We start from the raw sequence: 17,930 nt of genomic DNA on the forward strand, positions 1-17,930 counted from the left end.
AGCAAAGAAATAAAGCAATGAGCGTGCCTTCCAGGTCTAAGCAGTTTAAAGGGTAGATTGCTGACAGTACTTTGTTCTCACATCAGCCCTTTTTCCCCTTATAGCACAAGAACAGCAAGATGTAAGTTCACAAGGCCATCACAGTAACCTTAATGCTGTACTGCAGCTGTGTTAAAATGTAAATATGAGGTGCTCTTTATCTCCTTTGAACACTATTACATTTACAGAAGTTTTTTTTTCCATGTATTTCATTTTCTTAGGTGTGCTATGGTTATTTCTGCTAAAGGCTGCAAAAATGTATTTAAATTATTACTTTAATGTTCACATAATTGCAATACAAATGGAAGTAATTTCTTCATTTAAAGAAGCGTGTGTTACACCCCGCCTTGCTTTACTGTATTCAAGTGATTATTCAGTTTGACCACAAATGGTAGTATAGCAGCTTGAGTAAGAAGAACAGATGACCTGCTTTTGTTTAAATATTCACCAGTGTCATCTTACTTTTGATTAAGTAAGGAAGAGATCTATGCAAGAATAGTGTTTCAATAAACTTTATTTTCTGACTGGCGTTATTGTTCGCGTAAAAACCTTAGCACTTCCATGCCGTTTTGGTTTTTTACACAATCAGCCTGTTGTTATGTTGCCACCGCAGTAACTGGCTTTCTGAAAAAAGAATTACAGTTGAAGATACCTTATGTTAGCTGCATAGGTAATACAAAATGAACAATATGCTGTTTTTTTTTTTTTTATTTTGCAGGACATTACGTAAGCAGACAACGTTTATGTAAGAAGGAAAGATAATATATTGAAAGCTAGTATAGTAGTCGGTTTTGTTTGATGCCTTTTCTTTTAAAGGCTTAATTTAAAACCTTGTAGAACCAATGTGACATCAGCATAATATAAAATTCAGTATGTCAATTCATTATTACTCTGATACAGGTAAAGAATAGAATGTCTGGTAACTTCAAGTGAGAAACTGAAGTTGACAGTATCAGAAATAGAGGAAATCTATTTTGCACCTGTAGCTCATTACTCAAAAGTAGTGTCCAGTTACACATTTCCCTAATGTGAATCTGTGGGGCTTTTCTGGTTCTTGATCAGTCATAAAATAGCTTAATTTTTTCATAATCAAGTCACGATACTTAAATCAGTAGCCCTTCAAAACAGTGAATTCTACTCAATCTTTGTCAGTTACACACTTCATTATTCTACCATTCTATCAACCTCTCTATTGGCAAACTGTTACTTGTGTATTATTCCTACCTACTACAAAATTGTTAGTCTTTTAATTTTTAGTGTTAATAAAGTAAGCGTATACACCGCCTTCTGGTTCACATTTTCGAAGTTTTTATCCCATGTACAAAATGTGTTTTTAACAGTGTACAAAAGCTAATGTAAAATGTCTATTTATTCTTACTATTCACTTATAAAAGTAATGCTTATTTCATATGAGATGAATAAGATACAAATATGTAATACGGCATGATGTGTCTGGAAGTGTTTCGGCTTAGTATTTCGTTCTCTTTAAAAACATTTGCACAAACTTTTTCTCCTGCCTGTGATGATGCCATTCTTTGTAGCTTTTGCAAAGTCTTTACACTCATTTTGGGTTTTATATTCCTTTGCATTAGGGTATAGTTTTTTAAACAAAATATTTTCTTGAAAATACTACTTTCAACTGAATGTGATGCTTTTAGGAGACAACATTTGGGGAGAAGATTAAAATGATCATCTCCTTTACTTTCAGCAGAGCATTTACAGACATTCATTAAGAGTAGTAACTTTGCTGCTTATGTGGCAGATCCCTTCATGTCACAAGTTCCAGGAACCATTTTCACAGTGTCATCTGAGGCTTTCGATTCAGTCACTGAAGAGAGTGACAAAGCTTTGGCCCTGAGTTGGGGCAAAACAGATGAAGAACAGAAAAAGAGTAGTTTTTCACTATGTTTACACATCTGAAGCACACACAGGTTAAAGGAATTTGCCTGAAGTCACACAGGAAATCTTTGGCAAAGCAGGGAACCTTGCTAGTCTCAAGCCTGGTCTACGCTTAAGGATTCAAGGGTATAAATATACCACCAGCTGAACTCTGTCAGCAGTTGATCCCAGGAAGGAGGCAGCTTATGCTTGTGCAGCAGTGTTGTTCTTTCTCTGAGAAATTGTAAAATGAAATGTTGGATGTTTTTAGAAGGCATTTTTCTAGCATAAAGTCTTTCTACTACTATTAGTAATTAACTGTTATATGCAACTACCCAGATTAAACATCTGGAGAGAAAACAATCCCAGCACTTGCAAAGACTGTATTTGAAAATAAACTAAAAGCATCTCCTGATTTATGTTGGTTTTTTTGTTGTGGTATCAATATCAGTGAATAAAAGACTAATAAATAGTCCAAAATTCACTTCTGATTTCTTTTGTGTCTTAGATTTATACATTTAAAAATAGCACAGAAAGCCTTTTGCCAGCTTTTAAATACAGGCAAATAAATATGTCAACACTAAATAAGTAAATAAATAAATTTGAAAATTACTGAACTGGAATCATCAAGTCTGCAAAGTGCTTAAAATTGCTGAGACCAGACGTTTTTAAAGGATATTTTGAATTTTTACATATCTTCTTCCTTAAGTTCTCATAGGATATGGAGGTTATTTTGAGTTACATTTTCTTTATACTAAGCAGTTTCCTTAGGAGCTGCATGATGCTTCTGAAGCACAAACTGTCCAGTGAAACTGAGTAAGTAAACAAGGACCTGCTTTCACCCTGTGCTAATAAAATCCTTTGGTGTTTCAAGACTTTAAGAGTTAATCGTATTGGAATGGGTAAGTAGCTACAAATTTATAGGTTTGTAGTTGCTGGTTGGATAATTCTCAAAATTATCAACATCATCAGTGTTTTCCTTATAAAAGTATGTTTCTTCCTGCCAAGTGGATAACTGAGCTAACAGGTTTTTTTGTATGTTTTTCTTCTTTATTTCTCTAGCCTCCAAAACTCTTATAAATAGTATGCTGCGGGACCCTTCTCAGATTCCAGATGGAGTTCTAGCAAATCAAGTCTATCAGGTATTAATCACAGTTGTCTTTTTTTTTCTTTATTTTTTTTTCCTTTGGCAATGCTGTTATCTGCCTAGCAGAGTAAAAGATTTTAAACCTCATTTAATTACTGTCATCATAAACTATCAGTGAGGTCAGGGTGCACTATAAATGGCAATGCAATATTTGTGAGGGGAGCATTTCACTTTTTAATAGCTTGCTTTTATAGTGAGTAAAAGCATGCAGTTTTTGTTTTCTGTGATTAAATCTGAACAGCATTTGATAGCCTTTTTGCGGAAAAGTAATTACTGTTTTTAAGATACTGTTTAACTATAATGGTTTTGTAGTTGCCCATCACTATACTACTTCTCTTATTTGTCTGCAGTGTACTGTGAATGACTGTTGTTATGGACCACTGGTGGACTGCATCAAACAGTATCCTTTCCCATAAAATTTTAGGTGCACAATTGACGAGCTTAGACTGTGTGGAAGAGATGTGTCTAGCTTTAACCTGACATAAAGTTCTGCTTCACAAAACACGTTTCATACTCCTCTGTTTTACATTCAATCAGCTAGAGGGTCACTGCAGAGCTTTCTCTTCTACTGTTTAACAAAAATCAGATGGACCACGGGAAGTTGTCAGCTTGGTGGCTACACGTTCATATGCCTGATTGAACCTCTTTGGTTTTGATTAGTTGAAATGCCTGTCTCGTTTTCTGTTAAGACTAGTTGACCATGCTTTGAGCGGTGGAGTTGGACTAGATGATCTCTGGAGATACCTTCCAATCTCAACTATTCTGCAATTAAATTAATAAGTTGCATAGAGAGTGTTCAACATCGTGGCATTTCTTTGTTATGAATATGAGTTTTAATTGGAATGTTTTCAAGTGAAATTCAGGTGTGATTGACCAATTAGTATTTTTAAACTCGTATCTGACATTCTAGTGCAGTTCTTTTACTTTCTCTTCTTCTTAAAAGGAAATGAGACTAGCTGTAGAAAAAACCCTATGTAGCTTGAATTTTAAGGGATTCGGTTTTTTGTAGTGTTGAAATGGTTAATTAGAGATCCTCAGTATCCAGTGAGAATACTGGGGGAGCTCCACACAGTAGTGAGTATTCCAGACTAAGATTATAATTTGTTAGGAATGATCGCTGCAACCCCAAATGTGTTTTAATAAAGTCCTGAATGAGTAGCTCTTCTGTTTCAGGCTGCTATCAAAGGAACCATTGCAAAATCATGGCCTGGTATCACTGAGCAGGCTGTCAAGACAATTCCCTCCCAAGCCCTAGAGAATCCTGGCATAAATCTCTGCATGCAGTTCAGGGGACAATCTTGATTTCCCTGTACAGTTGCAGGATAGGAAAGCTACAGTGATGTTTAGTTATGCATGAAAAGCAACACTTCTTGTAGTTGTGATACATGTGGTGGTCACCCCTTAAAAATATGTTCTTTCCACTAGAAATACTTGCCTGGTGCCTACTGCAGACTCAGCCCTGATCCCATTAACTTTAACAGCAGCAGGACAGAGTTCTAATTGTATTTGTATTTTGTGGTTTTAATCACAATTTTAAGTATTCATTGAGACTATCTTCAACATCAAACACAGCTCTCTGAAAGTGGTTAATCTGGTAAGTTACACTTTTTAAAAGGTTGTTGATCACTAATTTTCCTGTCCAGAATTTTAAGGTTAATATTTTTTTGCTGAACAATGTGGGTATAGTCTTTTGAAAGTGTCATGTTTAAAAGTAATAATAACACATAAGTAGAATTATTAACAGTTTTTAAGAATAACTTGCCTGCAGTCTAAAAAGGTCTTTTGTATCATCTTCAGATTCTGGTTCAAGTGAAATTATTGAATACGCACTGACATCAATGAGAATAATGAGGAGTTTTTCAATTCCATTTTGGTACAGAAAAGTTTAATACTAAGCTGCACGAGTACATTATCTGCAAGTATGTTGCTGAATTAGATGTTAATTTTGAGGTGCATAAAATAGTTAAAAATCAATTTAAAGTTAAGGTTTTAAAAGCATAATGTCTTCTGAAGGATTGCATATTGATTTTAAATATAACTATCTAATTGTATATGCATGGACTAAAGTATGAAGTCAACCTCTTTGTAAATGCCAAGAGGCTATTTTTCAGTAATAGTTCAGATGCTTACGGGAAACTAGGCTGCTAGATTGCATGAGTAGAAAATGGCTTGTGAGGTTATTTACAAGTTTTGCCCCATGGTCATTGCCATACATCAATAACAGGTATTATTATAGACTAAGTCTAAGTGTTTCTGCTTATGGTGCATTATAAATTCCATTTGCAGTATTTTTCTTACATTTTTGCTGTTCTTCATTTGCCCCTTTTGTTCTGTAGCTGCTAGTAGAGTTTAACATACTGTATAGTTTCAACTGATAAAAGCTGTATATATATATATGAAATGATTCCATACAATTAGGTTTTTTGCCGTTCAGCATGAAGTGTTGATAGAAATTAAGTAATTAACTCTAATGGTAAGATGATCTGTAGTTTAAGTTTTCAGAAGTTATTCTAAACAGAATTAGGAACTTAACTGTTTTTAATGTAGGATCCTTTATCATGACGTTCCATAAGATTCTTCTTAAAAGCTTCCAGAATAGAACTTGGACCTCCAGGAGGATACATGAAAAATATTGGATGTGGTGACTTTTTTACATATTGCTAAGAATAGCACATTGGATCAACAGGCCGTCAGTGAAGTGAAAAGGACTTCACGATAAAATATTATTTCAGCCTTCCCTGACATTAGTTCATGCGTCTGAAAAATCAATTTAAAGGATGTTTTGTCACAGTAAGATGTTTCAGATGGATGTAGTGCCTATCAATTTCAGAATATAAAGAAAAAAACCAGTTTATTTCATTCTTTGCTGAATTAGAGAATTGATACACTAGTCAGTAAGGAGCAACTTAAAAAGTATTTAATGACATGTTTTAAGCTCACACTTTCTTTTAAATTTGGGGGGAAATAAAGCAAAAAAGGAAATATTACCCTTCTTTATACTGAATAAATACGATCTAATGGGTCTTAATTTTGTAAAATGTATACTGATGATACTGTAGTCTGATTTTCACAAAGTGCTAAATGCTTCTGAAAATCCCTGTAAGGAATTTCAAAACTTAGAGTTCAAATCACTGATCACTTCTGAAATGCAGATGAAGGCCAATAAACTTTATCATGAATTACTTTACCTATGATGTTTTTCTGAAGTTGGTTCTTTTCCAAAGTAATCTTCCATTTCTTAACCTAAAGCTATCAGCGCTATTGGGCATGAGCATGAAGTCTTGCTGCGAGAAATGCTCTTGGAAAAAAATCTCTCTTTCATAGGTAAGAATCTGTAGTAGAGTCTAGCCAGTGAGTCCTTAACTTCGAAGACTTCAGTGACTGTTTACTTAAGAAAAAAATAAGCCTCAACACTCACTGTATTAGATAGTAAAGGAAGAGTAAAAAATGATTGATGCTGTACATGTTATCTTTTATTGATTTAGAACTGAGCAGGAACTCAGTTACCTAATACCCTATATATACAGCACATGCACAGGCTTGCAATTAATATTTTATAGAATAAGTAGCTGAAAAAAATGCTTTAATATCTGCTGCAGTATTACTTTTGGTGTCATGAGATATTAGCCATAATCTAGGCCTTATGAGACTTAGGAGGAAGCATAAGAAATATTAGCTTCAAAGTGCTTTATGTATTAAAGGACTGCTAGAGGATTCACTCATTTAGCTTTCTGTGCAGTTTCTGCTGAATTTTTGCCCCCTGCCTCCCAACCAATGCAAGCACTCTTTTCACAATCCCTATATTTAAAGTTATTTTAAGGATTAATTAGTTAGGAAGTTATTTTCATTTTCTTTTCCTTTTAGCCTGCACTACGTTTCTTGCATATGAGTGCCATTAAGACAATGATTAGTGTTTAAAGCATCATTTCTCTTATTGTGGTAATAAACTTAACAATGACTTCTTAAATCGTGGATTCCTTATGTGATGAGACAATAACAAAGTGAAACGCTGTCTTTTATTAATGCTTGAGTGTTACACTAAATTTGTGTGATCAGGGAATTTTGCTGGTTTTAACAGAAACTATGATCTCTCCTAAAGCTAGATTCAGGTTAAGATTATGGAAACCTGAAACAAATTTAAAAAATTAGAAAGAGTATTAAGGTTTTTAAAAGATTTGCCCGTATGATTAAGGAACCGAGTTAGTGTGCTCTTTTACTTTAAAGAAAAATAAAAAAAAGACAGGAGTAACTGTTGCATACAAACTTGCAAATGACACTATGAAAATGTGAGGAGGTAGTGTTTCCTACTTGACTATAAGAGCAGAGATAGAGGTAATAGGCTTAAGCTGTAATTGCAGAGATGATGTTGAGTTAAAATACCAAACAGTTCTAGGAACAATAAGTATAAAACAAGCTGCCAGGGAAGGTTATGGAATCACCTTCAATGAAAAATTCAAGGCTAGACTTGACACTCATCCATCAAAGCTGGTAATGAAATCAATCCTGTCACGATACAAGGGAATGGACTAGATGACTCACTAATGGATCCTCAACCCAACGATTATCATTTTATTTGGTTTGTGCAAGCTTGTGTAGTACACAAATCAGATTTAAATTTTAATGTTTCATGACCTTGGATAAGCATCAATTTTGTCTTTAGAAATAAGCTCTAAGAAATTTGTGCTGTCAAATCAAAATATCTAGAATGGGTTAACTCATTAGAATAGAGAGATATAAATGAGAGCGCTTAATTTATTGTTTACATTTTATGTATACTGAAGTATTGTTTAGTCATGATTTAAGATACGTTAAGTGATTGTATCTATTACTTCTGTGTATCGCATGTGTTTCTAAGGTTCTAGGTGTGGGTTTGTTTGTTTTTTTTTTAAAAAAAAAAAAAAGCTTTTCCTAAGTATCTGCAAGATGAAAAAAAATCTTTCCTTTCTGAAAAATTAGTTCCAACACTACTTGAAGAAAACCTCAGGAAAACAGAAGAGATGACAGTATTTCCTAGGGGTCAACAAATTCAGGCTTTGTTAGGCTATGAGTAAGACTGCATTCCAGTTTTGAAGATGGCTTATGACTTCGATTGCTGTACTCTCAATTCCATTACTTTTTAACACATTGAGGAAACAGAATCCTTGCAGTTTCCATGTTAGTGTACTATTCCAGTGTACTATACTTTAAGAATAGTAAGGGGTTTTGTATCAGCTATGTTCACCTGGGCAACAGAGCATCTCTTACAGAAGAAGAAAGCACAGCCAAAGGACCCAGTGAATGTAAATTGCCTCAGTATAATCTTGGAGCATGAAAGAGCTTTTCAGGTCCGGGACGTAATTTGTCCGTTTCTAGACCAGTTAGCTCTCAAAGCCTACAGATCAGAAGTAACGCCTTCAGATTCACCCAGAAATTTATTGGAAACCTATACAAACTAATGGAGGTTGCATTTTATTAATCCACTGTTCATGAGAAGCACATCATATACCACGTCCTCTTTTCAGCAAAAACACAGCTCTCAAGTCTTTATCACTTTGCCTGAGATTAAAGTGATCAATGGAAGCATTCTCTCAAAACAGGCTAACAGCTTCACTTGCCACACTGAAATGCCAGGAATTTCTAGGTTCTATATAGGATCTTTATTTTTTTATATCTTTGCCATGAATATGTTAGGAAAGCTTTTAGCTATAATGGGAAGGTACTGACCTTTGTCTGGAATCTTATCCTCTTTTGGTTCCTACCATGATTGTCCCTCAGTAGTAGCCTGGATAAAAATCATGAAATCTGATGGCTGTTTTCTGCTGTAATCTTAAATTTGCAGTTGCTGCTCATTCATTCACCAAGAAAAGAATGGTTTCTTTGTTATATCCAGAGGCTAGTATAAGAACAATGATGTGTTAAATGGTTATGATTGAGTGTGAAGTTATGGTAAAGATGAAGCTCCAGTTTTGTTGGAAATCTAAATTCATGGGGAATCTGTAGAATAACTATTTATTAGGGCTGTTTCAATGTAATTTTCAAATCTGAGGATGCATAAATGTACCTGTCAAAGCTGCTGTGGCTGGCTTTCAAGCAGTTGTTCATTTTTCTTTTCAAACGTGCAAGAGCTAAAAGATCTTTTAAGGTACAAAATGCTACCTCTGTAGCTTCTGGACCGATGCAAAACATACCTGGGCTGGAAAGCTAGAACTTCTTTCTTTCGGTGGGGTTTTGGTTGTAAAAAAAAAACCAGCTTGTGGTGATTGTGGGGAGCTTCTGTAATTCTATTTCTTTTTTTTTCCCTAAAGTTATAAAGCTTCAAAATACTTGAAGAAAGAGTAATATATAATTATGCTCCTGCACATGATAGACAACTCATGTCAATAATAAACATGGGTTTTAACGTATTTTCCAATGTTTATCATAATAAAAATATTAGGAGAAACCAAGTGAAAACATTCAGAAACAGATTAAAAACAAAAAAAGTTCTTTTTCAAGCCATGCATTAGTGTCAAATGATTTTAAAAGTAATCGGACTTGAAAAAAGAGTCTGCTGAAGAATATTAAAAGTAGTGCTGATGCAAACTCCAGTTCAGAGACCTGCCAAGTTGACCCATGAGGAAATATTTTTACATCTGTCCTGATTGTCAGTGAGGTTTTTTAAGGTACATTTCCCTGAATTTGTGATACTGGCATTTGTTAGATGTGATAGAAAAGACTGAACTTTCTATTGCCATTTGTGTGTTCTTAAATAGTGAAAATTTCAGCTGGGACATCCTGTTGTCTTTTCTAAACTGTTTTAAACAATTAAGAGCAGGTTACAGTTAAACAGAGTTGGATGAAACTGGGTTATTCTTTATTTTTATCAAGATTAAGAGATTACTTAGAACATCAATTCATTTTTATGTTATGGCATACAACTCTCTTTTCATAGGTTCTGTTAAATGAGAACCTTGTTAATCTAAAAATCTTTTATCCATATACCTGACAGTCTGGGAAAAATAGCCAACAGCCAAGTCTGTCTCCAAATCCTAGAAAAGTTTAATAGCTGATTGGGTGATATAATGAAGTCTTGTATTGCAAAGACTTGTATTTACAATACAGTGTGCTTACAGTGAAGAAATACTCTCAAATTTCAAAAGAAATACTACAGATATCAAAAAGAATAAACAGCTATTGCAGTTTACATTTAAGTGAATGTACAACTTTACAAAATTACTCCCGTCCCACTTTCAGTATTAGTTCACTATATTAAAAAAATACTTCAGAGTTACATTCTTCAATGAGAAAGAGGAGGGAAGTTTGCTTTAGGCATTTTTAAAATATTTTGATTTCTAAGAGTGTATGTTTTTCTGTCATTAAAATGTTACTTGGACTCAAACTGCTGACCTTTCAGGATATGCACAAACTATTCTAAAACTGAGTTGCGAACATTGGCCATGAAACTACTGTCCTAACCTGATAAATGGATTGGAAATAAGCTACCCAACAGTGAGAATGGACCATTAATTTTAATCAAAGGTGATGCAGAAAGGCGAATGGGATGCATGACAATGTCAACAGCCCAGTAGGTGTTAAGGGGCTACACAGCCTTACTTGTTACTAGGTAGTGCCATTAGTTGAGCTTGGGTGAAGACAGAAAGCCATGCCTGGAATTGAATGACCAGGTCACTCCAGATTCTAATGGAGAAATGGTGTTTCAGAAATACCGATGTAATGGTATCGGAAATCAAGGACAATAGTTTAGAAAATATTAAGGGCTGGCTTTGGGCTTTTTTTTTTTTTTAAAGGAGCATCTTTTGTCTTTTGCAGTTTTATCTTGCTCACTCCTTATTATTGTTTCTTGAAATATTCAACTCTAATATTCGTAAGCAATAGAGTTGTATAGTTAATGTTAACAGAATTTCTAAATATTTGTATGTTCTGAAATTGGATAAATTCTATAGAATGCCGGATGCAAGAGAAACTAAAATTGTGGCTTCTCTCTCCTTTAATAAATTCTGGAAAAGAAGGATTTTCTTGTTCTTTTTTTAACAACTTTATGCTAACATTAAAATAAAACCAAGAAGGCAGCTCCAGTATATCTACATTTGTGGTGTCGGTAGGATTAATCTTAACAGCTTCCTAACGTGAAGAGATTCTTCTTTCAATCAGCGAATATACTTCTTTATTTTGAATATTTGGGGGTTATAAAATACTGTATGACAGCTTGAATTAATGGTGTTTATAATGAAGACATAAAAATGCAGGGATGACAAAGAAGCATTTTTATATCCATGCTTCAGGTTTTCTACAAAGGTTCATTTAATCTGACACAGCATTGCATGCATAAGAAAGATATGTATGACTGCATTAGTAATTCTTGCACTCTTATTTAAAATAAAATTAATTATACTGCTGTCTACTTAATAGAATAGTTTTATAAACGGTAGTTCTTATTCTCTATGTATAGCTGAAGATCAGCTTCGTGCAAAGGGTTATGACAAAACACCAGACTTTATTTTAGAAGTGCCAGTGGGTAAGTCTTTTAAAAGAATTTTTATTATTTTATTTTGTGTAGAAGTGTCCATGCTAAAATATTATGGCTACTTAAGTGAAGTATATTATAGGATACTACAAAGTTACCCAATAATTTTAAGAACTTCTAGTTTTGGTCAGAGAGGTTTGATCATAAGTAGTATTACCCAGTGTTTCCTCTTTGGTCTCTGCATGTTTTTGTCTCGTTAAAACAAAAAGAAAAAAAGAAAAACAAGCAATAATAAGAACGCCAAAATCCCTACTCCCTGTAACCTGCTCTGCCCACTGTCTTTATGAACTGAACTCTGGAATACCTGTAATTGTCTTAAACTTCTGGACCCAATCAGTTCAAAGCAGTCTTATAGGTGTAATGGTAATACTCTTTTAAGTCAAATTGACTTTCATGTCAAAAGACTTCTGCTTTGCCTCCATAGAACGCAGCACCTGTCTATGCAGATGCCTACTGTTGAGTCTGTCAGAGAAAGTAAGAAGGCTGAAAGCACTGTGTGAAAGTCATATATATAACTAGTTTTTTGTTCTTCATATTGACAACAGTTGGAATTCTTACTGAGATAACTGATTTGTACACCGGTATAAGGAATTGAGTGTGTACTATAAAATGTCGTCACTACTCAGAAATACTTGAGATACCATCTTTCAGCACAATAATGTTACCCAATAGATAAACAACTATGTGTATCAGAGTCTTCTGAAAAGTTTTTAAAGACTTTCCTTAGCTCAATGATGTTTGTATTCCTAATCACGTTTCCAAAAATAATAATGGTAGTGATGTTAATAAGAGGTTATATGTACAAAATAAAAAATACCTTTGTAACTGAACCACTCCGTATTTGAACCAGTGAGATTTGGCATCCTAATGATCTGCAATTCACTCTTGTCAAGCCACACTTGGAGAGTTTTCAATTCATTTCTACCTGTTCACTTCCATACCTCTGATTTGTGGAGGGACTTGCGGGGATGAGGGAGCAGTTGTTTTTTATCAAGTCTAAATTTAGCAGGGAAGATTGTGGAATTACAGAATCACAGAATGGCTGATACTGGAAGGGACCTCTGGTGGTCATCTGCTCAAGCAGGGTCACCTGGAGCTGGTTGCCCAGGACTATGTTCAGACGGCTTTTAAATATGGAGACTCCACAACCTCTCCGGGCAACCTGTGCCAGTGCTCAGGCACCCTCACAGTAAAAAAGTGTTTCCTGATGTTCAGACGGACCTTCCCATGTTTCAGTTTGTGCCCATTGCCTCTTGTGCTGTTACTGGGCACCACTGAAAAGAGCCTGGCTCCCTCTTCTTAACACCTGCCCTTCAGAGAGTTATATACATTGATAAGATTCCCCAATAGTGTGGACTACAACATATGCAGTACGTATTTGGTATTAAGATACTCACTTTCACGTTAGAAACATCAGATTGTATCCCAGCTATTCAGGAGCCTGATTAAATGGAAACTAGAAAAGCAACTAAATGGAGCTAGATTTTTTAATGCTTGAGAAGGGGAACTGGGAAACACTCAAAAGAATTCCTGGGTGTGTAATATTACCCTATTAGAAAGAAGGTTAAAAATACCCATTAATTTGTTTGCATGGATTTGTCTCTAAAAATCCAAGTAGTGATAGAGCAGTACTTTCGTCAAATTATTTCAGTCGCTTGAGATTGGCAGGAAATAATTTTCTACCTGCTGTCCAGTCTGAACTAATGTATGGCAGTCCTTGCAGTCTCTTCTTCACAACTCGGTGCGTAGCTAGGAAAGGCAGATGTTTCTTAGAAATTGCTTCTCAACTGACGACACAGTTTATGCCTCAGCTATTTTATCTCCTGGAGTCTAAAGGTGTTGGGGGGGGGGGGGAGGATGTAGTATAGGCCTACGCAATATAGGCCTTTCAATACTTAAAGGGGACCTATAAGAAAGATGGGGAGAAACTTTTTAGCAGAGCCTGTTGTCATAGGACAAGGGGTAATTGTTTTAAACTAAAAGAGGGTAGATTTAGACTAGATATAAGGAAGAAATTTTTTATGGTGAGGGTGGTGAAACATTGGAACAGGTTGCCCAGAGAGGTGGTAGATGCCCCGTCCCTGGAAACATTCAAGATCAGGCTGGACAAGGCTCTGAGCGACCTGATATAGTTGAAGATGTCCCGGCTCATTGCAAGGGGGTTTGGACTAGATGGCCTTTAAAGGTCCCTTCCAAGCAAACTAGTCTATGGTAAGTTAACTTGGTTACTGATAGCAGGGTAGTGGTGGCATATAGAGCTTAGTGTGGTGACTTCATGAGTTAGTTATTCAGATTTCCTGAGTAATTTTACAGTCTGTGGTCAATCATGTGCTGCCATAGCCTCTTCTAATCTTTCTGTATTGTGTTTCTGGGTCTGCATGCCCTTTGAATACCTCATCCCAGGCTAAGACATCATGGCTGTGGATATCCTAGGGAACTCAAAATAAAGGAAGCATTTCTAAAGACCTCAATAATGATACCCCACATTACCTTTTTGGAGAAAGAATGATCTTTTAGAGTGACTCTCATGATTTCTCCTGCAAAACTAGGTTGTCAACTTCAGACAGGACTTTTCTTTTACAAAAAAAAAGATAATTTTATTAATATTAGAAATTCAGTCCTGCAAGAAATGAGGGAAGACATGAACCAAAGCAAATCCCACAGCACTGAAAGAAACAGAAAGTCAAAACACATTTTTTCATATAATCCTTCTTATTCCTAACTTCTTTTTGGTGAAGCATTACTGATTTTGCAAAAGTACAGAAGCAGATATGTATCTATGATAAACTTTCTTGCCATTCTCACACTTTCCACTCTGGACTGGTGAGAAGTTTCTGGTTTTAGCAGCTTAGCTAACTGTTCTTGTTATTCACCAGAAGTTTTCAATTCCTTACCTGACAACTCCTTTCCAGCAAAGTAAGGGTGAAAGTAGGATGGAATTGCACCTTAGTCTAGTCTCTTTTTCCTTACATTCTGTTTGTGTTAGAATAAATACAAATATCTAGAATAGAATGTAATTAAACTGAATTTGATATAATTATGCATTAAAATATTTTCTGGTACTTTTTTTAAAAAATGTCCTACGTGCATGTTTGAAAGATATTTTTACAAATATGTAACTCTGTGGCAAGCATGAATTATGTGGTAGATTGGCGGATAAATAGGATATTCCCAAACACATTCTTGCAGGCTGTTGAGTTTGATTTTCAGAGTTCACTTTATTTTCTGCTGTCACCCTAGCTGTTGAAGGACACATAATTCACTGGATTGAAAGCAAAGCCTCATTTGGTGATGAAAGTAGCCACCAAGCCTACTTGCAGGACCAGTTTTGGAGCTACTGGAACAGGTATATTTCTGTTACTTTTCCTTATAGATAAATAGGACTGCATTTTTAAAAGTTGTTACTGGAAAAAACCACTAGTTACTTTTGTATTAAGCCATGTAAACAAAATACATGTTACTAATCTGGCATTTCGAATGTCATTAATTAGTATGTCAAATTGGAATGCTGAAATATTTGTGAGAAATTCACATCATAATTGTTAACATGCAGCAGATACATATGGTGATTTTACAATGATGCTAGTTAACAGAATAAGTTACTTTGGTATAGAAGTTATACGTCAGGTTTTTTAGTACCTGACTTTCAAGGAGGATTTTGCTGTGACGTTTTGTAATACCTGCATGGTGCCAAATTATTTATAAAATCTTCACAAACCCAGTGGGCTTTGTGTGTAAAGAACTTTATTGCTCATTGTCATTGTATCTAGGACAATACAGTTTCACTGTTTTTTTTAATAAAGTATTTTTTTGTCTGTTGTCTACATTTTAAACAGTAATAACAATTATCTTCAAGCTGAAAAATGTAGGAAGTATTTGCAGGAACATAAGGAGGGAAATAAGTTATGCTGGACAGAATTTTTGAACATGTTGATGGTATTGGTATAAAGATCTTTTCTTTTAAAGATGGTTAAAATAGTTCTGCTGTATTCTTACAAAGTTCATTATTGTATATATTTATATATCTTTCCATGGTACTAGAAGCCTCCTCACTGGAGGGTTTTTCTTCTCAAAAAAATCCTAAATAAGGTATTTCATCTTCAGTTCCATTTTTGGATGTGGTGGAACCCTAAGCAAGGTAGTGAATAAGTGAGGTAAATGAAAGTTTTAATAAAGGATTTTTAAAAGCGTAAATTCAGAAGTCTGCTCAGTGCTCACAAGAGAGCATCAATGAAATCTGAGGGACAGTGGAGAAGATGGCACAAATGTAACAAATAGACAGCGTGTACCAACATCTGAGGCTAGTCTGGTGACCATTAGTATTTCAGCTGAATATGAGAAATGCCAAGGTGAAAATAGCTAGTCTTATCTCAGGAAGTACCTTAAAAGCAGATTCTATAGGAGGCAGCAGAGAAAGGGAAACCAAGTCTTGAGAATAACATCATCAGAGTTTGAAATTATGCTCTGCAGCAACATTCTTGATTGGCATGACAAGGACCTGCTCTTATTTGACAATCCCAGAAAGCAGTGACTTGGAAAACTTGAATCAAGGTAATGGGAACCTCAGGAAGACTGTCAGTTGTTGGATGAAGATACTATACTACAGGAAATTTGTAGAAAAGAATTTGTGAAACATATAACCAGAATACAAGACTTAGAAAGAAATTTGAGTATATGCAATATCTAGGCAAATGGTGAGAATGGCAGGAAAGATGCTGATGCATATGGTGCTGAACTTGCACATCAGTGTAAATACGAGGAGACGGAGCAGCTCAGGCTGGGAGGAGGCCGTTAGATGTACTGGCTGGAATATTTTCTGAGGAGAAAGAATGTGCTAGACTGAATTGACACGTGGATCAATAAGACTGTTTTGGAAGTAGTTTCGAGATTTTGCCAAATCTTCTGTTATAGCCATTCATATTGAAAACGACTACAAAAATTGTTGATTCTTAAATATAGTGACTTTACATTCATATAAAGGAAACCAGATTTTTTACTCCCTAAATCCAGAATTTAGTGATAGGTTAACTATGAAAATTAGGCAAATTTCTGTGGAGTTTTTTAAAGAACAAATCCTGTTAGTTTTAATTTTGGTACTGTTTGGCCAAACTGACAGTATCACAATATCTTCTGAAATGAATTCTGAGTTACTGCAGCTTCTTCTAATACGACAGCTGGGTTAGTGAACACTTGTTGACAGATTACTTTGCATGTAGGTTAGACAGTTAACTTTCATTGCTCTCTGAAACTATTTATATGAAGACGCAGGTGTAGCTGCACAACTCTGAATCAATTTTGTATGATTTAATCAGCCTACGCAAGGATCTCTCAAGTGAGAACCAGCTTCCCAGTCAATTCACTGCACCTGTGTGTCTCCTTTCCTATTGAAGGAGGAATCATTTGGAGAAGAAATATCAGTTCACAATGGAGATACCATGGCACTCACCTGATAGTTTAGGGTTTTGTAAACCTGATCTGTTGGTTGATCTTAAAGTGAAAATGAAATTGAAGAGAAAACCTGTAATGTTGCCTGTTAGATGTGGATAGAAATACGTGTCTGGATACTTTGAAAGGAATGAAGGTGAGACGTTTTAGACCTTTTCCATTCGGCTTTTTTATTGTTTCTCTGAAAAGTAGGAGTGAGACTGGAAAAGTTTCTAGATTTTTTTCCCACATCTGTCACAGATGTAAGTTTAATTCTGCACACAATCTGACTGAAAGCTTTGAACATAGCTGTGGTTTGTTTGCTGTTATATGTGTATTTCATTAAATCCTGTACTCTGTGCTAACTAAATCTGTGAGTGTCTTAAATTGGTCTGTACTGACAGGAAAGAAATGGCACTTTCTCATTTAACAGAACAGCTCCCTAGATGCAGTCAACCATGTCTGTTCACCTCAGTGCAAAAGAACACCTTTTTATTACTCCGAGTTCTGCAGGGACAGCTTAGCAAGGTTTTTTATGGCTCATACATCAATGGTATTGTTAAGCAATTTTCAGTTGCAATGCTGCACTGCAACCTCATCTTCAAATTAAGCTTCACATTAAAAATGTACAAAGTGTACCTTGTCATTGGGTTTGCACAGTTGTAATTTAAGATTCTGTTTAGATATTGAGAATTTTCAATAATAAAGGAACAGGAAAAGGTAAGTTTGGTCTTGCATATTCCTATACTGATTTTGCAGAGAGATGTTTTAGAAAAAAGCTATTTTGTATACTGAACAAACTTTGTATAAAATGATTCATGTACTTAGATGATCCCTTCCCTCAATACATTTGTTCCTTCAGAGTAGTGGCATCCACTGAGCAGGCTACAGCTTTCACTGCCACTAGGTAAATGAAACAACTGCATGTGCAAAATACAA

The 17,930-nt window shown here is 35.2% G+C and overlaps 1 protein-coding gene across 2 annotated transcripts in view; it reads left to right on the forward strand.

The window, feature by feature from the left end:
* CDIN1 (CDAN1 interacting nuclease 1) overlaps window positions 1-17,930 on the forward strand; it is a gene marked incomplete at its 3' end in the record, with an annotated part of 124,964 nt that overhangs the window by 50,119 nt on the left and 56,915 nt on the right. The window contains exons 6-10 of one of the 2 annotated variants that reach the window (XM_082317738.1): window positions 2,980-3,059; window positions 3,415-3,464; window positions 6,321-6,388; window positions 11,493-11,558; window positions 14,778-14,913. In XM_082317738.1, coding sequence (XP_082173864.1) covers window positions 2,980-3,059; window positions 3,415-3,464; window positions 6,321-6,388; window positions 11,493-11,558; window positions 14,778-14,913 — 400 coding nt within the window. The remainder of the gene's footprint in view (window positions 1-2,979; window positions 3,060-3,414; window positions 3,465-6,320; window positions 6,389-11,492; window positions 11,559-14,777; window positions 14,914-17,930) is intronic. The other variant, XM_082317739.1, reaches the window with a different exon arrangement.

This window comes from Platalea leucorodia (assembly GCF_965183815.1).
Source record: "Platalea leucorodia genome assembly, chromosome: 7".
Lineage (NCBI taxonomy): Eukaryota > Metazoa > Chordata > Aves > Pelecaniformes > Threskiornithidae > Platalea > Platalea leucorodia.